The following is a 23541-nucleotide window of genomic DNA, read 5'->3' as shown; positions in this document are numbered from 1 at the left end:
CGATTTCACTCATCACATGACTGACATCTGTCTGTGCGTCGCATGCAGAAGAAAACACTGTGACTTTACTTCCTATCCAGAGAAAGTCTGTAGAGATAAGCACAATGATAGCGTTTTTCTCGAGGATATTAGACTGGATAAAGAGTCTCTTCTGGAAAGAGGAGATGGAGCTAACATTGGTCGGGCTTCAATACTCAGGAAAAACGACGTTTGTAAATGTTATAGCAGTAAGTAGGCTCGCTGTCATTCCACTTTATATCATATGATTTGTCAACTGAGGCCGATAACTACATTTTTCGCCACAATTACAAAAGTATTTTATAACTACGACACGTTTATAATAATGGTTGATTGTGGATCAAATGACTAAGTGATCAGGCACATGATGCAGGCTCTGAGTCAGTCTGTCTCCAAGCAATGGTGTTCAGATCTTCCACATTCACTGTACTTAAAGGGCAAATACTGCACCCTAAATACTGGGTATTTGGAACACAACTGGTGTTAAGGGTAAAATACCGGGCATTTGGAACACAACTGGTGTTAAGGGTAAAATACTGGGCATTTGGAACACAACTGGTGTTAAGGGGGAAATACTTTGCATTTGGAACACAACTGGTGTTAAGGGGGAAATACTGGGCATTTGGAACACAACTGGTGTTAAGGGGGAAATACTGGGCATTTGGAACACAACTGGTATTAAGGGGGAAATACTGGGCATTTGGAACACAACTGGTATTAAGGGGGAAATACTGGGCATTTGGAACACAACTGGTGTTAAGGGGGAAATACTGGGCATTTGGAACACAACTGGTGTTAAGGGGTAAATACTGGGCATTTGGAACACAACTGGTATTAAGGGGGAAATACTGGGCATTTGGAACACAACTGGTATTAAGGGGGAAATACTGGGCATTTGGAACACAGACAATGTTAAACATACCTGGCACCTTCGCAGTCTCCATCTACCCAACCACACTGTCAGTTTTAAATGTCAGTTTTTTTTCTAGATTAAATTATGTGATGAGGTAAAGCAATGTCTTCTGCCTTAAAACTACTTCTACTGTCAGTGGAGGTGACGAAGTTCTAAGATCTACTGACAGTGGGTCGGTGGTGACATTTTTCTAAGATCTACTATCAGTGGGGTGGGTGGTGACACTGTTCTAAGATCTACTATCAGTGGGTCGGTGGTGACACTGTTCTAAGATCTACTATCAGTGGGGTGGGGGGTGACATTGTTCTAAGATCTACTATCAGTGGGGTGTGTGGTGACACTGTTCTAAGATCTACTATCAGTGGGTCGGTGGTGACACTGTTCTAAGATCTACTATCAGTGGGGTGTGTGGTGACATTGTTCTAAGATCTACTATCAGTGGGGGTGGGTGGTGACATTGTTCTAAGATCTACTATCAGTGGGTGTGGGGGGTGACACTGTTCTAAGATCTACTATCAGTGGGGGTGGGTGGTGACATTGTTCTAAGATCTACTATCAGTGGGGGTGGGTGGTGACGCTGTTCTAAGATCTACTATCAGTGGGGGTGGGTGGTGACATTGTTCTAAGATCTACTGTTAGTGGGGGTGGGTGATGACATTCTTCTTAGTTCTACTACCAATGGGGGTGGGTGGTGACATTGTTCTAAGATCTACTATCAGTGGGGTGGGTGGTGACATTGTTCTAAGATCTACTATCAGTGGGGTGGGTGGTGACATTGTTCTAAGATCTGCTATCAGTGGGGGTGGGTGGTGACACTTCTAAGATCTACTATCAGTGGGTGTGTGGTGACATTCTTCTTAGTTCTACTACCAATGGGGGTGGGTGGTGACATTGTTCTAAGATCTACTACCAATGGGGGTGGGTGGTGACACTGTTCTAAGGTCTGCTGTCAGTGAGGGTGGGTGGTGACACTGTTCAAAGATCTGCTACCAATGGGGGTGGGTGGTGACATTGTTCTAAGACCTACTACCAATGGGGGTGGGTGGTGACACTGTTCTAAGGTCTGCTGTCAGTGAGGGTGGGTGGTGACACTGTTATAAGATCTACTATCAGTGGGGGTGGGTGGTGACATTGTTCTAAGATCTACTACCAATGGAGGTGGGTGTTGACATTGTTCTAAGATCTACTACCAATGGGGGTGGGTGGTGACATTGTTCTAAGATCTACTACCAATGGAGGTGGGTGTTGACATTGTTCTAAGATCTACTACCAATGGGGGTGGGTGGTGACATTGTTCTAAGATCTACTATCAATGGGGGTGGGTGGTGACATTGTTCTAAGATCTACTATCAGTGGGGGTGGGTGGTGACATTGTTCTAAGATCTACTACCAATGGGGGTGGGTGGTAACATTGTTCTAAGATCTACTATCAGTGAGTCAGTGGTGACATTGTTCTAAGATCTACTATCAATGGGGGTGGGTGGTGACATTGTTCTAAGATCTACTATCAATGGGGGTGGGTGGTGACATTGTTCTAAGATCTACTAACAATGGGGGTGGGTGGTGACATTGTTCTAAGATCTACTACCAATGGGGGTGGGTGGTGACACTGTTCTATCAATGTCATCACCCACCCCACTGATAGTAGATCTTAGAACAATGTAACCACCGACCCCCATTCATAGTAGATCTTAGAACAATGTCACCACCCACCCCCACTGACAGTAGATCTTAGAACAATGTCACCACCCACCCCACTGATAGTAGATCTTAGAACAGTGTCACCACCCACCCCCATTCTAAGGTTCTAAGGTCTGCTGTCAGTGACGGTGGGTGGTGACATTGTTCTAAGGTCTACTACCAATGGGGGTGGGTGTTGACATTGTTCTAAGGTCTGCTGTCAGTGAGGGTGGGTGGTGGCATTGTTCTAAGGTCTGCTGTCAGTGGGGGTGGGTGGTGACACTGTTCTAAGGTCAACTATCAGTGGGGGTGGGTGGTGGCATTGTTCTAAGATCTACTACCAATGGGGGTGGTATGGTGACACTGTTCTAAGATCTACTATCAGTGGGGTGGGTGGTGACATTGTTCTAAGATCTACTACCAATGGGGGTGGGTGGTGACACTGTTCTAAGATCTACTATCAGTGGGGTGGGTGGTGACATTGTTCTAAGATCTACTGTCAGTGGGGGTGGGTGGTGACATTGTTCTAAGATCTACTACCAATGGGGGTGGGTGGTAACATTGTTCTAAGATCTACTATCAGTGAGTCAGTGGTGACATTGTTCTAAGATCTACTATCAATGGGGGTGGGTGGTGACATTCTTCTAAGATCTACTATCAATGGGGGTCGGTGGTGACATTGTCTTAAGATCTACTATCAGTGGGGGTGGGTGGTGACATTGTTCTAAGATCTACTATCAATGGGGGTGGGTGGTGACATTGTTCTAAGATCTACTATCAATGGGGGTGGGTGGTGACGTTGTTCTAAGATCTACTATCAGTGGGGTGGGTGGTGACATTGTTCTAAGATCTACTATCAATGGGGGTGGGTGGTGACATTGTTCTAAGATCTACTATCAATGGGGGTGGGTGGTGACATTGTTCTAAGATCTACTACCAATGGGGGTGGGTGGTGACATTGTTCTAAGATCTACTACCAATGAGGGTGGGTGTTGACATTGTTCTAAGGTCTGCTGTCAGTGAGGGTGGGTGGTGGCATTGTTCTAAGGTCTGCTGTCAGTGGGGGTGGGTGGTGACACTGTTCTAAGGTCTGCTATCAATGGGGGTGGGTGGTGACATTGTTCTAAGATCTACTACCAATGGGGGTGGTGTGGTGACACTGTTCTAAGATCTACTATCAGTGGGGTGGGCGGTGACATTGTTCTAAGATCTACTACCAATGGGGGTGGGTGGTGACACTGTTCTAAGATCTACTATCAGTGGGGTGGGTGGTGACATTGTTCTAAGATCTACTGTCAGTGGGGGTGGGTGGTGACATTGTTCTAAGATCTACTATGAATGGGGGTCGGTGGTTACATTGTTCTAAGATCTACTATCAGTGGGGTGGGTGATGACATTGTTCTAAGATCTACTGTCAGTGGGGGTGGGTGGTGACATTGGTCTAAGATCAACTATCAATGGGGGTCGATGGTTACATTGTTCTAAGATCTACTATCAGTGGGGTGGGTGATGTCATTGTTCTAAGATCTACTATCAGTGGGGGTGGGTGATGACATTGTTCTAAGATCTACTACCAATGGGGGTGGGTGATGACATTGTTCTAAGATCTACTGTCAGTGGGGGTGGGTGATGACATTGTTTTAAGATCTACTACCATTGGGGGTGGGTGATGACATTGTTCTAAGATCTACTACCAATGGGGGTGGGTGATGACATTGTTCTAAGATCTACTATCAGTGGGGTGAGTGGTGACATTGTTCTAAGATCTACTATCAGTGGGGGTGGGTGATGACATTGTATTAAGATCTACTATCAGTGGGGGTGGGTGATGAGATTGTTCTAAGATCTACTGTTAGTGGGGTGGGTGATGACACTGTTCTAAGATCTACTACCAATGGGGGTGGGTGATGACATTGTTCTAAGATCTACTACCAATGGGGGTGGGTGATGACATTGTTCTAAGATCTACTACCAATGGGGGTGGGTGATGACATTGTTCTAAGATCTACTGTAAGTGGGGTGGGTGATGACACTGTTCTAAGATCTACTGTTTTTGGGGTGGGTGATGACATTGTTCTAAGATCTACTGTAAGTGGGGTGGGTGATGACACTGTTCTAAGATCTACTACCAATGGGGGTGGGTGATGACATTGTTCTAAGATCTACTGTTAGTGGGGTGGGTGATGACACTGTTCTAAGATCTACTACCAATGGCGGTGGGTGATGACATTGTTCTAAGATCTACTACCAATGGGGGTGGGTGATGATATTGTTCTAAGATCTACTGTTAGTGGGGTGGGTGATGACACTGTTCTAAGATCTACTACCAATGGGGGTGGGTGATGACATTGTTCTAAGATCTACTGTTAGTGGGGTGGGTGATGATACTGTTCTAAGATCTACTACCAATGGGGGTGGGTGATGACATTGTTCTAAGATCTACTATCAGTGGGGTGGGTGGTGACATTGTTCTAAGATCTACTATCAGTGGGGTGGGTGGTGACATTGTTCTAAGATCTACTGTTAGTGGGGTGGGTGGTGACACTGTTCTAAGATCTACTACCAATGGGGGTGGGTGATGACATTGTTCTAAGATCTACTATCAGTGGGGTGGGTGGTGACACTGTTCTAAGATCTACTATCAGTGGGGTGGGTGGTGACATTGTTCTAAGATCTACTATCAGTGGGGTGGGTGGTGACATTGTTCTTAGATCTACTGTCAGTGGGGGTGTGTGATGACATTGTTCTAAGATCTACTATCAGTGGGGTGGGTGGTGACATTGTTCTAAGATTTACTGTTAGTGGGGTGTGTGGTGACATTGTTCTAAGATCTACTAACAGTGGGGGTGGGGGGTGACATTGTGCTAAGTCTACTAAATGTAGTATGAACTGCCTTGACTGGAGTCCAGTCAATACTAGGCTAGTCTGTAGTTTAGTCTGACAAGGATACAAAACAGCAATTGGTAGGATTATCTCATCAATACTAGGCTGGTCTGTAGTTTAGTCTCACAAGGATACAAAACAGCAATGGGTAGGATTATCTCATCAACACTAGGCTGGTCTGTAGTTTAATCTCACAAGGATACAGAACAGCAATTGGTGGGATTATCTTATCAACACTAGGCTGGTCTGTAGTTTAGTCTCACAAGGATACAAAACAGCAATGGGTAGGATTATCTCATCAACACTAGGCTGGTCTGTAGTTTAGTCTCACAAGGATACAAAACAGCAATTGGTAGGATTATCTCATCAACACTAGGCTGGTCTGTAGTTTAGTCTCACAAGGATACAAAACAGCAATTGGTGGGATTATCTCATCAACACTAGGCTGGTCTGTAGTTTAGTCTCACAAGGATACAAAACAGCAATTGGTGGGATTATCTCATCCTGTATTAGCCTTTTTCATCTTTTCCGGAAATGGAAATTGCATTGTGGGTAGGGGAGCCCTGCTACGTCGAAACACTTACAGCGGTGCTTAAAACCATGGCTGGGTTTACGTGCTTTTTGTCCCGCTACTACAATAACAGTAAGCGAGATCGACACATGAGGTTTAATAAGTTCCCAACAAACCCGTTAGAATGAAAAATATGGTAGAAAGAAAGGAAAATATAGCAAGTTTGGATCAAAAGCAGGGCACCGCGTTTGCGCTGAACATTTCGAAGGCGGGAAGAAAAACTATAATATTAGGAGATCAACGGTGCTTTAATAAAAAACAGAAATGCTTAGTTAAACAACGGATATAACGAACTATCGGCAAATAGAACTCGTGGGTAAAAAATGCGAGAAAAAAAAACATTATAAAGATTTGAAGAAAAAATTGAAGAATAGGCCGGGGCCTAAAAATTAAGAAAAGACTTCAAGCATGAGATTATGGAAAAAGAAAGTAAAAGCTTTGAAGTTTTACACGGGGATTCTACTTACAAAAAATTTCACGACTTTCACGACTTTTTATGTAACAACAAAGAGAAGGTTTGAAAACTTTTGTATGTAATATCCTTTTTGTGTGTGTTTTATTGATAAGTGATCATTTTAAATGTTGTAGGCCCATCACAGGTTTTAGTCTCTAATAACCCTTAGCAGGGTGGGTTCTATTTTTTTTAACGTGAGACGTTAATAAAATTTTTATTATTATGTATTCAGTCCCGTATACGTATTACTGATTTGTACTAACGGGGCTCATATTATCAAGATCAACAGAGACATACGAAGAAGAAAGTACATCGGCTCTTGTTGAACGCGTTATCGGCGAAATAAAAAGTTATTTATTTCTGAACTCAATGACAAGAGAATTGGAAAATTCAATGGGCATATTTTTACAAAAAATGCAGAAAAGCCTTTCTGTAAGCTACACGTACATAATACATGTATGGTAAAGACAAAATGGATAATAAACATAATCCAACAACGTATTTGTAAAGTAATACAAATATGCTTAGTATTGAAGTAGGCCTACGTATATTTAACTGTCTTAGATAGTTGAAAAGTATGAAATGTGTGGGAAACACTTTATTTGAATGATTTAATTGTCTGTGATTGAAAACGATGAAAATACGCATAAAAACGTTTAAAAATCAAATAATTTGGGCTCTTGCTATACTTTTGTTTTGGTTTCAGATTGACAAAATTTTCATACCTGTCAGACCGAAAGGCTGACATTTTTTACCTGTCATAAATTTTGTACATATACTTGAGTAAGACACGGTAAACTTTAATTATCGTCTGGGAAAGAGTCGAGAATTCCTGTCTCACCTACTAGTATTTAACACTTAAAAGGTTTTAATTACAGAGGAAAGGTCGTAGTTGTGGCCGCCCGCCTTACCGAACAATTGAACAAGTAACACCTGATGCCTTATCAGGTACCAAACGATTTAATCAGTTCACCGACGAACGATCTGCGTGTCAGTTTTACCTGTATACACAGTAGTTACGAGTCAAACAATGCAGGAAATCTTTTCATATTATCACTTTAAAAATCTCTTAAGATATCCTTCAAACAAGACATAAAAATCGTAATGAATTGACACTGCCGGTACATGAGGTGATATCGCCACAGCTTGCATACAACATGTACAAAATTGTGAAGACGTAGGCCTGCGCACCTGTCCACACTCTTGAAAGCTGTGTACGAGTCTACTGGCTATTTTGATTTTATATATAAAAAAATAACGAGTCTCTTTCGCATATCTTTATTATCGGAAGCATTTAAAAGAACTCCGTAGCTTTAGTTCGTCATCACTATTGAAAGTGCAGCCAAGGCTCGGACGCTTAGGTGAAGTCTAGTTGTAAAGCGCATCGTATTTAAACTGAGAAAGAAAATATTTAATTGCTTGATTCTCCGTCCAAATAGCTGTTTCTTGCCTACAGTTTACGCATTTCTGTGCTTCAGCCACCTTTTTAGTTTGACAGAAAGCAATGCACGCTTCATACGACCTTTTTTTTATGCGCACCTTGTACATCATCTACACCTAGCATTGCCATGCTGGAAACAGCAGAGGACCACCATGACCCCTGTAGAGCGCGGTTCCTGTCATGCGCACTGCGTATTTCCGCAAAAGATGAAAAAGGTTAATACAAATGTTTACAGACATCTGAACATACCCTGTATTTTCTGCCATGCTTATTTTATTGTACCCAGATGTATGAACCTATATAGATAAATTATGCTTTGATTTAGGCTGTATTGATCATAGTTAGTTTATAGAGGATGGTATTCAGTTAGCACAGACATTGAAAGTTTTTAGATTGATAACTTCTAATTGTATTGTTAGGTGTCATCAGTTTAAAGTACTTGAGGAGTATTGACTTGGCTGTATTAAAATTGTTAGATATGTAGTCCAGAAATTGTCTGCTAAATCAATATTTGGGAAATATTGCATACTTAGCATTACCTTCCCAAAAATATGTAGATTAAATATGGTTCTTTGCAGCATTTAGGGATGCAGCCACTCAGATATTGGAGGCTCAAATTAATCGGGTTCCCAGTATGTTTAAGACACCACGGATCTGAACACAGCTATGGTTGCCATAGTATCCAGTCCATTGATTGCCATAGTTACCACTGATCTGAACACGGCTATGGTTGTCATAGTATCCAGTCCATTGATTACCTTAGTTACCACTGTAATATCTGATTAATTTCTTATTCTCTTTTCAGTCTGGTCAATTTAGTGAAGATATGATTCCCACAGTGGGGTTCAATATGAGAAAAATATCAAAAGGCAATGTTACAATAAAGGTAAGTGACATTTTGACATTACAATAAAAGAAAGTGACACTGTGACATTACAATAAAGGTAAATGACACTGACATTATAATAAAAGTAATTGACACTGTGAAATTACAATAAAAGTGACACTGTGACATTAAAATGAAAGAATGATACTATGATATTACAATGAAATTAAGTGACACTATGGGTGCTTTCCCAGAGATAAAGTTCGATCTAAAGATTAAGATTTAGATCGCCCTAACTCCCTGGGGGTTCACGCTAAATTGCAGTCAGCCGAGTGGGCACCATAGTTAATTACCCCCTTACAGCTTTTAGTAAGTGGGACAGACGCTTAAGCCGGCCAAGCTGACAGTAATCTAGTGAGACTGCCCACAGGGATAGATCGATCTAGCATCTATGGAAATGGGGTGTATGATATTACAATGAAAGTAAATGACACTATGACATCCGATAAAAGTAAAGGACACTATGACATTATGATAAAAGTAAGTGACACTGTGACATTACAATGAAAGTAAATGACACTATGACATTACAATAAAAGTAAGTGACACTGTGACATAACGATAAAAGTAAGTGACACTGTGACATTACAATGAAAGTAAATGACACTATGACATTACAATAAAAGTGACACTGTGACATTAGGATAAAAGTAAGTGAAACTGTGACATAACGATAAAAGTAAATGACACTGTGACATTACAATGAAAGTAAATGACACTATGACATTATGATAAAAGTAAATGACACTGTGACATTACAATGAAAGTAAATGACACTATGACATTACGATAAAAGTAAATGACACTGACATTACAATGAAAGTAAATAACACTGAAATTACGATAAAAGTAAATGACACTGTGATATTACAATGAAAGTAAATGACACTGAAATTACGATAAAAGTAAATGACACTGTGATATTACAATGAAAGTAAAAGACTATCTCTCTCATCATCAAGTAATGCCATACAGATAGGCATCAGCAGCCGTGAGCCTCCATTTTTTCTGTCTGTAGTAATTCTAGGGTTTTCATTGACTGCCTTTGTTCCATTATGATGTACAATATCTGTATGTTCTCTGTGTCTTTCTCTGCTTCTATTTCCTTAAATCTTTCCTGTTGTTATGATGACTTCCAGACACCGTGATCCTATGTTATATAATACAGGGAATTGACTATGGGCGGCCAAAAGGGCAAAAATACATGTCGTCAATTCAGTTATGTTTTGTCAATTCACTGCCTTCCCATCCATTCAGTTTCAAGTTTAAACGATCCTGTCATAAATTCAACATCTACTTTCGTCAATTCAATTATCAAACATTTCTCATCTACGGTGTATTAAAACCAATGCTGTCACTATTTTTGTCGATCATGTAACTATTCTCGTCGATCGTCTTATCTCGTCGATCGTGTAACTAATCTCATCAATCGTGTAACTACGGTAAAGTGCCATGAATTTCGAACGGCTCTTGAATTTCGAACGATCTTAAAATCGGCCGTCTGGAGTTTTTTCTGGACCATGAATTTCGGCCAGTCAGCAATTTTGCGCGATCTTGATTTCGTGAATTTCGTACACCTTAAAATCGGCCACCGGGCTATTCTCGCGCTTGTAAAGATCTAACAGTCGGCAATGTTGCCCTAGCGTACCTTTACCTGAGTACTACGTGTGCGGCCCAAGGTGCAAGATAACGATCAGTACAGTTAGTTTAGGACGCTAAACAACATCGTCATATCCATTCATTCAGATAACAGGAGAATCTATTAAGAGTTGTACTGTCGGGCTGTTGTTTCTTTACCGCAGTATTCGGTGTGAGATAGCGATCGGTAGTTTTGCTGAGGCGCACAATAGCATTGTTAACAGTAGAGACTTCAGTAACAGAACAAAAGAGCAATATTAAGAGCTGCAATAAAGATTACCATTATTGCTTTCTTGTCTCGCTCAGATCGTTCACGATCTCCCGCTGACGATCTTCCGCTAATGAGGTCCCTTGAAATGTACAAATGAAATGAAAAATATTTTTAAAAATTATAAATTCCAATGGGGAGGGATAGAGGGTTAAAAACAATCGAGAACGATCTCCGGCTGACGATCTGCCGCAAACGAAAGCCACTGAACGAGTATGAGCTTTCTCGTTTCACTCGGATTGCGACGCTGATGATACGAAAATTGCGTTCTCGTCTCGCCCTTTGGCTTACGAAGTCTCTTTAACAAATATGAAAATTGCCACCTGGTCTCTCTCGGATTGCGAACGATCTCTCGCTGAAAATTTGAAATTTTCCTTTTTGTCAATCAGCTTTGTCAGTTGCCGTGCGTATGAAGGTCCGGAAGGTGTCCCCTTTCACAAATTGGCCTGTATTTTGCTTAGTGTTTTGTACCGCATGAAGGTCACTCTTGTCACTGCTGCATACGGCGTGGAATGTGTATCTTAAGGTTCATAGAAACATTTTATTGTGTTTTGTAAGCTTTAGGAAGTAGTTTCGTCGTGACTGAATATCAGCGTACACTACAAAGTAGTACCATTCATCTGTGACGCATCATAAAAGCTAGGTACGTCAAATTACTCTAAGAAAATTTCTTACAACGTCCACGGCTGTCCCGACAAGCCAAGACGTCATTAAAAAAAGTCGCAAGCCGTCTAGCCGTCTTTGAAAATATAGGCCGTCCGGTGATGTCAGCGGCCGTCCAAATGACGGCTGGACGGTTCGCTGGGAAAAGCCTTGCTCATAAGGGTATATTTATTTAACTAGGGGCTTACTGACATCACCCAACTTACATGCGGGTGCATGCCTCCCAAAATTATATTAAAGGATAAAATTGTAATATATCTAAGTTTAATTGTTTGTAAATTTTGTAAAAATTGCCCATGCCACCCCGTTAGTTTGGAGGGTTAAGCTGGATCAAGTCCGTGTCAAAATTCTTTGAAACTTTGCAGGAAAAATCAATCTTCCTTTTTTTCTCTGGCTCCTTGTTTATCCCGATGATCAGATTAATCTAGTGCCCCCAGGTCTGCTGGAGCAGCTCTTTGAAATAATACACAGGTAGATTTTTATCTGAGATAAATATCGCGTTCGATACACTCAAGACAAAAGCTACATTGTACCTGTGAGCTGAAGGGCACTTTACCCTTTAATTAAGAGGTAAAGCAAGTTCCAGCTAGATGGACGATTAAGATCGGACTTCAGATGGTAACTAGTATTGTTTACCTCAGTTCTGTGAAAGCTAACGAGAAGGGTGTCAGAACAATGGTGCATATATATATAAATTATACAGAGAATTTGTACATTCAGGTGACATTAACTTATAATCTAAGGGGATTTTCGATAATATTCCTTGAAAAGTACACTAGATTTATAGAGAATAATATCATGGTTGGCCAAAAAATTATATACGCACAGTGTATCCGTGCGTATGCCTGGTCACGCCCCTGTCGCAAACCAGCAAACCATATCCTGCTGACTACATGAAAATTGCCTTCTAGCATGGACAAAAAGTCCAAGCTTCTATGCTTGCTCGGATCGCTGACGATCTCTTGCTGACGAATATAGTAACGAAGTCCCTTGAACTAGTGTGGAAATTGGCTTATTATCGCGCTCAGATCGCTCACTATCTCCCATTGACGATCTTCCAGTCCCTTGAACGAATATAAAAACTGCCTTTTCGGTTTACTCTAGATTACCTATCTCTCGCGTTTGTTTGAAGATGACAAAACGTACACGCTTTTCAAATGCGTACATTGACGCAACTATGCGCCAGGAAATCAGTTGCTGCTGCTGGTTAAGATTGGGTTGCCTGAGCGAAAAAAAAACGGCCCTGTACCCCCCCCCCCCCCCCCCAAACCTAGTATATTTGATCGCAGACAACAATCAGCGGTCATCTTGGTCGCAGCGCACGACGGAGAGAGACCGTAATACACAGTTCGGCTGCCGTGGCGAAGGTTACCTGTGCGCCGCACATACCGATCTGCGGTCGTAGTGGCCTCCCCGCACGGAGGAGAGGCCGTAGTGCCGAGGCCGGCTTCTGCAGCGAAGGCTACGTATGCGTCGGAGACACCGACCCGCGAACGGCGAGATGAGGACGCATTCGCGCGTAAAGCTCCGCCCGACTTTAACGGTAAAGGCAACGAACCTGGTCGCGGAAGACACTTATCGCAGATGAAGGCTACCTGCACGTGCGCCATATGACACGGATCGGCTGTCGTCTCCGTTTCAGTGCACGGAAAGGAGCAACGGTGTCGGTAACACTAAGCTTCCATAGTAAAGGTTATCTGGCCGTGGCAGACGCTAATCGTCGGCCGTCTCTCCCTCCGTCCACTCCCGTTCTGAGCGCCAGGATCGTTTTTGAAAAACGACACTAGTTTCTGGCTGTCAGAATCGCTTTTGAAAAACGACACTACTGATAACGATGCTGTTTTGCGGCCCTAGACAAGAGTACCGCTCTATCTATGGGCCATACACAGTGATCGGGTGAAAGTACGTGTATACCTTTGGTCGCAATTACCGACACTCACACATCATACATTATGGTAACTCTAAATAGATCGTCGGGAGAAGATAACAGAAGGCCTAGCGACGAACAGACAACTTCCGGTCAAAATTGACAGAATTCCATGAAATTCGAACTTTCAGGAGTTTTGAGCACCTCCTTTTCATGAATTTCGGCCAGAACGATCTTTTCCCAAATTTAATTATTTTTTACTGTTCGAAATTCATGGCACATTACCGTATTCTCGTCGATCACCTCATTGATCGATCGCCAGGGGGTGCTGCGGTAGCAACACGTGCTTCTGTCTGTCAATCACGCGGTAATTTTTAAGAGTCAGAGTTGAAAACAACTAGAAAATAATGTCCCTACAACCAAATAGATTTTAATTATGAACAATTAAAATTGAAATTGTTGAGAAAATGTTCTTATTTCACTAGCAATCATTTTGTTGTCTGCCATTTTGATCGTCATGTGATAGGCCAATGTGCTACCGCAGCGCCCTCTGGCGATCGATCGATGAATGATGAGGTGACGTTACAGGATCGACGAGAACAGTTAGACGATCGACGAGAATAGTTTGACGATCCACGAGAATAATTACACGATCGACGAAAATAGTTTGATGATCAAAGAGAATAGTTACACGATCGACGAAAATAGTGACAGCATTGGTTATAATACACCGTAGATGAGAAATGTTTGACAATTGAATTGACGAAAGTAGTTGTTGAATTTATGACAGGATCGTTTAAACTTGAAACTGAATCGATGGGAAGGCAGTGAATCGACGAAACAAAACTGAATCGACGACATGAATTTTGGCCCTTTTGGCCGCCCATAATTGACACTGTGATCCTGTGTTATATAATACAGGGAAGTGACACTGTGACCCTATGTTATATAATACAGGGAAGTGACCCTGTGTTATATAATACAGGGAAGTGACACGGTGACCCTGTGTTATATAATACAGGGAAGTGACCCTGTGTTATATAATACAGGGAAGTGACACTGTGACCCTATGTTATATAATACAGGGAAGTGACACTGTGACCCTATGTTATATAATACAGGGAAGTGACACTGTGACCCTATGTTATATAATACAGGGAAGTGACACTGTGACCCTGTGTTATATAATACAGGGAAGTGACACTGTGACCCTGTGTTATATAATACAGGGAAGTGACACTGTGACCCTGTGTTATATAATACAGGGAAGTGACACTGTGACCCTGTGTTATATAATACAGAGAAGTGACACTGTGATCCTGTGTTATATAATACAGGGAAGTGACACTGTGACCCTATGTTATATAATACAGGGAAGTGACACTGTGACCCTATGTTATATAATACAGGGAAGTGACACTGTGACCCTATGTTATATAATACAGGGAAGTGACACTGATCCTATGTTATATAATACAGGGAAGTGACACTGTGACCCTATGTTATATAATACGGAAGTGACACTGTGACCCTGTGTTATATAATACAGGGAAGTGACACTGTGACCCTGTGTTATACAATACAGGGAAGTGACACTGTGACCCTGTGTTATATAATACAGGGAAGTGACACTGTGACCCTGTGTTATATAATACGGGGAAGTGACACTGTGACGCTGTGTTATATAATACGGGGAAGTGACACTGTGACCCTAGTGACACTGTGATCCTGTGTTATATAATACAGGGAAGTGACACTGTGATCCTGTGTTATATAATACAGGGAAGTGACACTGTGATCCTGTGTTATATAATACAGGGAAGTGACACTGTGACCCTGTGTTATACAATACAGGGAAGTGACACTGTGACCCTGTGTTATACAATACAGGGAAGTGACACTGTAACCCTGTGTTATATAATACAGGGAAGTGACACTGTGACCCTGTGTTATATAATACGGGGAAATGACACTGTGACCCTGTGTTATATAATACGGGGAAGTGACACTGTGACCCTGTGTTATATAATACGGGGAAGTGACACTGATCCTATGTTATATAATACAGGGAAGTGACACTGATCCTATGTTATATAATACAGGGAAGTGACACTGATCCTATGTTATATAATACAGGGAAGTGACACTGATCCTATGTTATATAATACAGGGAAGTGACACTGATCCTATGTTATATAATACAGGGAAGTGACACTGTGACCCTATGTTATATAATACAGGGAAGTGACACTGTGACCCTATGTTATATAATACGGAAGTGACACTGTGACCCTGTGTTATATAATACAGGGAAGTGACACTGTGACCCTGTGTTATACAATACGGGGAAGTGACACTGTGGCGCTATGTTATGTAATACAGGGAAGTGACCCTGTGTTATATAATATAGGGAAGTGACACTCTGACCCTATGTTATATAATACAGGGAAGTGACACTGTGACCCTGTGTTATATAATACGGGGAAATGACACTGTGACCCTGTGTTATATAATACGGGGAAGTGACACTGTGACGCTGTGTTATATAATACAGGGAAGTGACACTGTGACCCTAGTGACACTGTGATCCTGTGTTATACAATACAGGGAAGTGACACTGTGACCCTGTGTTATACAATACAGGGATGTGACACTGTGACCCTATGTTATATAATATGGAGATGTGACACTGTGACCCTGTGTTATACAATACGGGGAAGTGACACTGTGATCCTGTGTTATATAATACGGGGAAGTGACACTGTGACCCTATATTATACAATAGGGGAAGTGACACTGTGATCCTGTGTTATACAATATGGGGAAGTGACACTGTTACCCTGTGTTATATAATACAGGGAAGTGACACTGTGACCCTGTGTTATATAATACAGGGAAGTGACACGGTGACCCTATGTTATAAAAAATTTTTTGAAAAGAAAATTAGCAGAAAAATTAAAATTTTTTCCTCTGCCAAAATGCAACTGACAGAAATCAATAAAACGGTAATATAATATTTGCTTTACCAACCGTCAGTTAGGGCTTTAAATCCTCAAATTTGGTTAAATTAGCATTATCTCTATTTTAACACACTCATTTTCTCTCTCTCTCTCTCTCTCTCTCTCTCTCTCTCTCTCTCAGTGCTGTATTCATTGTCTGTTAATTATTATATTTCAGCTGTGGGATATTGGAGGCCAGCCAAGGTTTAGAAGTATGTGGGAGAGGTACTGCAGGGGAGTGAATGCCATTGTGTGAGTAACAGGATCACAGTTCATTACCCGGCCATGGAATAGCTGAACAATAGGAATTAGATATGTTTATATGATGCTATTCATAGACTACATATAACTTAACAATAGGAATTAGATATGTTTATATGATGCTATTCATAGACTACATAAAACTTAACAATAGGAATTGGAGATGTTTATATGATGCTATTCGTAGCCTACATATAACTTAACAATAGGAATTGGAGATGTTTATATGATGCTATTCGTAGACTACATATAACTTAACAATAGGAATTAGAGACTACATATAACTTACAAAATTTATAAAAAATGTCCTGGAAATAAAAATGTTCAGTTTTTAATATTCATCAAAGACAGATTTACAACCTGTTCCCATCTGCACAATAAACCATGTGCTTTGTATAGGACAATCCCAGTGTGAAAAGTGAATTTCTAATGCATTATAATGGACTGACAGGGGCCTTCATTTCACTAATATCTTCATCTGTGTGGTATAACCACTATTGTACTCAGTGGTATTGATTAATTTGTCTGGAAATACAGAAGATGTTCAGTATGTGTATAGATTTACACTTAATTCACCTCTCTCTCTCTCATTCACTCTCTCTCTCTCTCTTTCTCTCTCTCTCTCTCTCTCTCTCTCTCTCTCTCATACACACACACACACACTTTTCCTGGAAATGAATGCTCACATATTTCTCATAAGCCAAATGATGTTTGCTTTAAAATGTAGAATACCAGTTTTTTGTCAGATGTCACTGATCTTGTTGAATGGAATGGTTTGTCTGAGAAAAGTCTAGTTATAGTGAGCCCGGTGCTGTTGTCGGTGTAGTGTTGTGTAGATAAAGAAGTAGAATGTTGAAATAGTCTGTTGATATTTCCAGGTATATGGTGTAGTGTTGTATAGATAAAGAAGTAGAATGTTGAAATAGTCTGTTGATATTTCCAGGTATATGGTGTAGTGTTGTATAGATAAAGAAGTAGAATGTTGAAATAGTCTGTTGATATTTCCAGGTATATGGTGTAGTGTTGTATAGATAAAGAAGTAGAATGTTGAAATAGTCTGTTGATATTTCCAGGTATATGGTGTAGTGTTGTGTAGATAAAGAAGTAGAATGTTGAAATAGTCTGTTGATATTTCCAGGTATATGGTGTAGTGTTGTGTAGATAAAGAAGTAGAATGTTGAAATAGTCTGTTGATATTTCCAGGTATATGGTGTAGTGTTGTATAGATAAAGAAGTAGAATGTTGAAATAGTCTGTTGATATTTCCAGGTATATGGTGTAGTGTTGTATAGATAAAGAAGTAGAATGTTGAAATAGTCTGTTGATATTTCCAGGTATATGGTGTAGTGTTGTATAGATAAAGAAGTAGAATGTTGAAATAGTCTGTTGATATTTCCAGGTATATGGTGTAGTGTTGTATAGATAAAGAAGTAGAATGTTGAAATAGTCTGTTGATATTTCCAGGTATATGGTGTAGTGTTGTATAGATAAAGAAGTAGAATGTTGAAATAGTCTGTTGATATTTCCAGGTATATGGTAGATGCTGCAGACCAGGATAAAGTGGAAGCCTCAAGAAATGAGCTTCATAATTTGCTGGACAAGCCTCAGCTCCAGGGTATTCCTGTCCTAGTTCTGGGCAACAAGAGGGACCTGCCAGGTGCTCTGGATGAGAAACAATTGATAGAAAGAATGTAAGTGAGGGAGGCTTGGAGGAACTGTGACCACTTCTTCTGATGTGCCAGACACTTCACAGTGACTTTAGATTTGAAAAAAAGTTGGTAGTAATGAATGTGGACATAAATTTTTCACCATATTTAAATTGCCTGCCAGTCACCAGCGTTCAGTTTGTCAAACAGAAGAATTGCATCTCTATATACTAACATTATTTGGTTTCTCTCCTGTGATATTTTCTTTAATTTCAGGAATTTGTCAGCCATCCAAGATAGGGAAATTTGTTGTTACTCAATCTCATGTAAAGAAAAGGAAAATATAGGTAAGTTTAGATGGAAAAAAAATTTAAAAAATAAATAAAAAATTTTCATAACTGTCATTACTTCAAAAAAACAAAAGATGGGTACATCTGTACTTCACACCTAGGCACTGGAATTGATCATTCTATTAACTATTTTTAAAGAAAAAAGCCTTGGGGTTTGTATAACATTTTACACAATATCAGCTGTCCACAAACAAAACATGTAACACGAGGTTTAATTTTTAATGATAATGAGCCTCTGTTAGTAGAGCTATTTTGATATGTATGTCTCAAAAAAAAAAAAAAAAAGAATTTAACAAACATGTTTATAATTTTTTTGTATTGTACTTGTATTGCTTGTCTTCTAAAATTGTTTTTTAAGTTGTTTAGAATTTTTGACAATTTGTTATTTCTGATATTTCAGATATCACATTACAGTGGTTGATACAGCATTCCAAGAGTGGGCGTTAACTGTTAATTTATTATATTTCAGATATCACATTACAGTGGTTGATACAGCATTCCAAGAGTGGGTGTTAACTGTTAATTTATTATATTTCAGATATCACATTACAGTGGTTGATACAGCATTCCAAGAGTGGGCGTTAACTGTTAATTTATTATATTTCAGATATCACATTACAGTGGTTGATACAGCATTCCAAGAGTGGGCGTTAACTGTTAATTTATTATATTTCAGATATCACATTACAGTGGTTGATACAGCATTCCAAGAGTGGGTGTTAACTGTTAATTTATTATATTTCAGATATCACATTACAGTGGTTGATACAGCATTCCAAGAGTGGGCGTTAACTGTTAATTTATTATATTTCAGATATCACATTACAGTGGTTGATACAGCATTCCAAGAGTGGGCGTTAACTGTTAATTTATTATATTTCAGATATCACATTACAGTGGTTGATACAGCATTCCAAGAGTGGGCGTTAACTGCTCTAACAATTCCATAATTGACTGTTGCTGTTGAACTATCCCAGCGAGGATGACGTATGTGACATTGAGAGTAGCCAGAGAACAAATGACTTTCTATGTCCTGAATGATGATATTGTACAAATTATAGTATTATTTTATGGATAAGTCAAGTTGTGATTTCTATCCTTGACTGAGATTGGGCAAGTTCTGTCAACAATTACCATTCTATTTGGTCTTGTAATGAAGACCTCTTTCTGTGTATATGTGTGTATCATAACACATGTGCTATGATATTTAATGTTGGCCTATAAATGTAAAAACCTAGTGAGACATGTCTTATAAATCTGCACTCAAATTTTGGAAAGACTTTTGAAAGTGACCACTGTAAAGGAAGGAGAAAACATCAGAAAAAAGATGGACTAGTGACCACTAGATAAAAAACAGTGCAGAATTAACTGTCCATGTGGCAAATATATTGCAAAGTTCTGAAGAACAATTTAAATTGCCGCATATACAAAAGTAAATATCACAAGCATGTCACTTGTTTTCCTTTTATATAATAGAAAAGTATAAATCCTAAGAATACTTATAGCTGTGCTGTTTTTGTACTTTTTGTTTAAGCTTCATTATTCATTGAAAATGATATACTAGTAAAATGATGGTCAACGATTTCCATTTGATTGTTGTATGTGTATCTTGGTAATTCTAATATATAGATACAGCTCAAGTTGAAGATATAAACCCAGTTTTAGATATATAATTAATATTAAGGGCACTTTGGCAATTTGTGAAAGGGGAATGACAAACCACTGAGCACTTTCAAATTGGCAATGTTCTGTACAAGTAAATGTTGAGATATAGGTGACAACATTTTACTGTTAATTGGCATGATTTGTTTAAATTGGACAAAAATCCTAAATGCCAATTTATACAACCTGAAGAGCTCATCTTGCATCAACTTGAAATTTTGGACAATTCCTGTAGCTGCTTATTTGAGTTAATGTGTGACAGTGTCAAATTTCTGCTACAACTCTTACTGTTAATTTTCATGATTTTTTAAAAAATTGGACAAAAGTCCCTGATGCCAATTAATAAAGCCTGAAGAGCTCATCTTGATTTCACTTGCATTAACTTAAAATTTTGGACAATTACTGTGTCCACCTCTTATCTATAAGAGATCGTTCGGATCAAATTGTTCTGCAGACTTACTTAAAATGGCTGACTCACTTTAAAGCAGTGCCGACCAATTCCTTGATGGCCTCCCTAACTCTACGTGCACTGATGCTGCAGGGGCTTTGTAATTAAACATCAGAGCCCAGATTTAATCTGCTTAATGGGGCATGCAGAGGTGGGGAGACCATCATGGGATTAAGTAGAACTGTTCTTAAGAGTTAGGGTTAGGGCATGCAGAGGTGGGGAGACCATCATGGGATTAAGTAGAACTGTTCTTAAGAGTTAGGGTTAGGGCATGCAGAGGTGGGGAGACCATCATGGGATTAAGCAGAGCTGCTTTTAAAAGTTGGCCATATTTAGTCAGGGGATCAGTTAGTCTGTGGATCATGTTCTGAATACACTCTAAATGTCAGTCTCAAATTTTGGCTGCAACTCTTGCCATTTCTAAATTTTAAAATAAGAATAATGCAAATGAAGGCTTTCTGTATTTTAATTTTATTTATCCATTATTGTTTGGGTCAGGAAGGCATGTAGGTCTTCCCCAGATGTTGACTTAATGAACGGTCAGGTAACTGCTACACGTATAATTGTAAACTTTGATTAATTTAAAGTTTGATCTGTTAGCACTTCCTCTCTGTATACCGTTGAAGCGTGGCACTGCACGTTTTGTTTGGTCAGAACAAGAGAATGAAAGAAATTTAGCGGAGAACCTCTGTAGAAATGTTAGCAGGAAGGTGAGATGAAAACGGTAATGGTGTGTAATAAAGTATTATTGCTGTTTTTCCTTACAAACTGTTGTCCACTGATGTATTTAAAACATATCCTGGTAAAGCTTAAAAATAAAGAAATGTGATTTCTGTTTCTATGATTTACATGTGCATGATGATTTGGATAAAACAAATGGCACCACACAATTTTTTTTAAATATCCAATGTCACAAATGAACAAAATACGAACACGATAGATACTTCTTTGTAACTTCATCTTGTGACAGTATCATTATCACCAACTTTGACTTAAAAACTAGAAGAGCACTAAGAGTGCATACTAAGGCTGTATTCCCAGAGCTTTTAGATCGATCTATCCCCGCGGGGAGTCTCACTAGATTACTGTCAGATAATCCGGCTTAAATGTCCGTCCCGCCTACTACAAGCTGTAAGGGGGTAATTAACTTTCGTGTCCGCTCGGCTGACAGCTATTTAGCGTGAACCCCCAGGGGGTTAGGTCGATCTAATCTCTGGAAATGGGGTCTAACACCGCTTTGGTAGGAAAAAAATGCAGTATTAGTATTCAAATCATGGCCTAATGGCCAGGAGTATGAAGTTAATGGACCCAAAAATAAATATTTTGGGGTATTAAAGGTTTATAACACTCCCAATATTTTACATTCGCAAATATGGAATAACGTGTAAATTTCTAAAGCCTAGATTACATTTAAAATGCGATGCCCATACGGTGCACGTATACTGCCCGTAATACCCTTTTCGTACGGCGTCTGAGCGGAGGTAGACGGTGGCAGTACTAGTGCTTAATCGCACGGAATCGTACGGATTTAAGGCCATGTAATGTAAACATATTCGGCGTAGCCCGTAGTTCCTTACGATTTCAAAAATTAAACAAAAAATAAATAAAGAAAGAAAAAGAAAAATCGTACGGACAATTTCATCGCACGGCGCCCGTGTAAATGCAATCTAGGCTTAAGGCGTATTTTCCTGCCAAACCATATGAACCTTTCTCCTGAAATTGCACCAAATTCCGCCCATGACTTTTTGCATAATGTTGCTGACAGTCAAACTTACTAAGTAACAGGACCAAAAACATGCAAATCAAACATAATTTAAGATATAAATAGTGTTTTATACATTTTTGTAAGAAATAATGTGCGTCCCATACATGCGACAGCTGACACGTGTAGGTTAAAAGGAACTTTTGCCGTATAAACAAAGACTTCAATTTTAAATGAAGATGAAATGTTATATTTTGATTTTTTTCCCTACGAACAAAAATTCTTTATATTTAAGTAATTACTTCTAAATTTCGGTACATTTCTTTAATAATGTTTTTGAAAGTATGAAAATGAGAAAATATTAAAAATGGCCATTTTTTGGAGAACAGAAGTTGTGTGAAATTGCAAGGGAGATAAATAAAATAATTAGATCTGCACATAAAAACACGTCAAAAGCTTATTTATCTTTATCTGAGTATAATTTATTACAAAAAACGCCATTGAAAAAGAAAACAGAGGCACTGTAGGATATCTGGCATATTCTATAAGTAAAACCGTTCTTTCTCTACCAATCTCGGCAATATCATTCAGAATTACTGATCACTGGGACCTAAGGCTACCGTCACTATTGACAAAATTTATAGACTACATCAGATTCACTTATGACAGTATCAGCCATAGGCGAAGCTTAAGTTTGCGTTGAAGTCATCTCTATATAGTGGATCGGGTTGATTCATTACACATGCAAAACAGCATATTTGTGTATGTGGCTTCAACCCCCAGTTGAGATCCCGTCGTCTTCATCTCCTATGTCCCCACCATCCACATCACCTTCTGGAGATGTCTTGTAAATGTCAACTTATGTGATATCATGGGATGAGTTTGGTCAACATGTCAACTTATGTGATATCATGGGATGAGTTGGTCAACATATCAACTGATGTGATATAATGGGATGAGTTGGTCAACATATCAACTTATGTGATATCATGGGATGAGTTGGTCAACATGTCAACTTATGTTTCATGGGATGAGTTGGTCAACATGTCAACTTATGTGATATCATGGGATGAGTTGGTCAACATGTCAACTTATGTGCTATCATGGGATGAGTTGGTCAACATATCAACTTATATGATATAATGGGATGACTTGGTCAACAAGTAAACTACATCGTCCACAGTCCAGTAAT

The 23541-nt window shown here is 39.6% G+C and overlaps 1 protein-coding gene across 2 annotated transcripts; it reads left to right on the top strand.

The window, feature by feature from the left end:
- Positions 1 to 6: 6 nt before the first annotated feature.
- LOC106162618 (ADP-ribosylation factor-like protein 8A) lies at positions 7 to 21484 on the top strand. 2 transcript variants are annotated; one of them, XM_087015638.1, is made up of 6 exons: positions 7 to 227; positions 8766 to 8846; positions 16460 to 16533; positions 18071 to 18232; positions 18464 to 18534; positions 18938 to 19345. In XM_087015638.1, the coding sequence occupies exons 1-6, from the start codon at positions 105 to 107 to the stop codon at positions 18982 to 18984; spliced, it is 558 nt and encodes a 185-aa protein (XP_086871764.1). In that variant the 5' UTR covers positions 7 to 104; the 3' UTR covers positions 18985 to 19345. The 2 variants fall into 2 exon arrangements, with proteins under 2 accessions (XP_086871764.1, XP_086871763.1); XM_087015637.1 differs by lacking the exon at positions 18938 to 19345 and adding an exon at positions 19421 to 21484 and having other exon boundaries at positions 8 to 227.
- Positions 21485 to 23541: the final 2057 nt, after the last annotated feature.

The sequence above is a fragment of the Lingula anatina genome, chromosome 6, assembly GCF_051362555.1.
Source record: "Lingula anatina isolate TDL-2025a chromosome 6, LinAna3.0, whole genome shotgun sequence".
Lineage (NCBI taxonomy): Eukaryota > Metazoa > Brachiopoda > Lingulata > Lingulida > Lingulidae > Lingula > Lingula anatina.
The sequence above is the reverse complement of the archived record's forward strand: the minus strand, read 5'-3'. Positions and strand labels throughout refer to the sequence as shown.

Bases quoted from the DNA above. Each gene is read 5' to 3' on its own strand.
- LOC106162618 (XM_087015637.1), top strand. From the start codon at position 105: ATGATAGCGTTTTTCTCGAGGATATTAGACTGGATAAAGAGTCTCTTC. The intron at 8,847-16,459 runs GTAAGTGACATT...ATTATATTTCAG, and splicing joins AAGGCAATGTTACAATAAAG to CTGTGGGATATTGGAGGCCA. The intron at 16,534-18,070 runs GTGAGTAACAGG...TGATATTTCCAG, and splicing joins AGGGGAGTGAATGCCATTGT to GTATATGGTAGATGCTGCAG.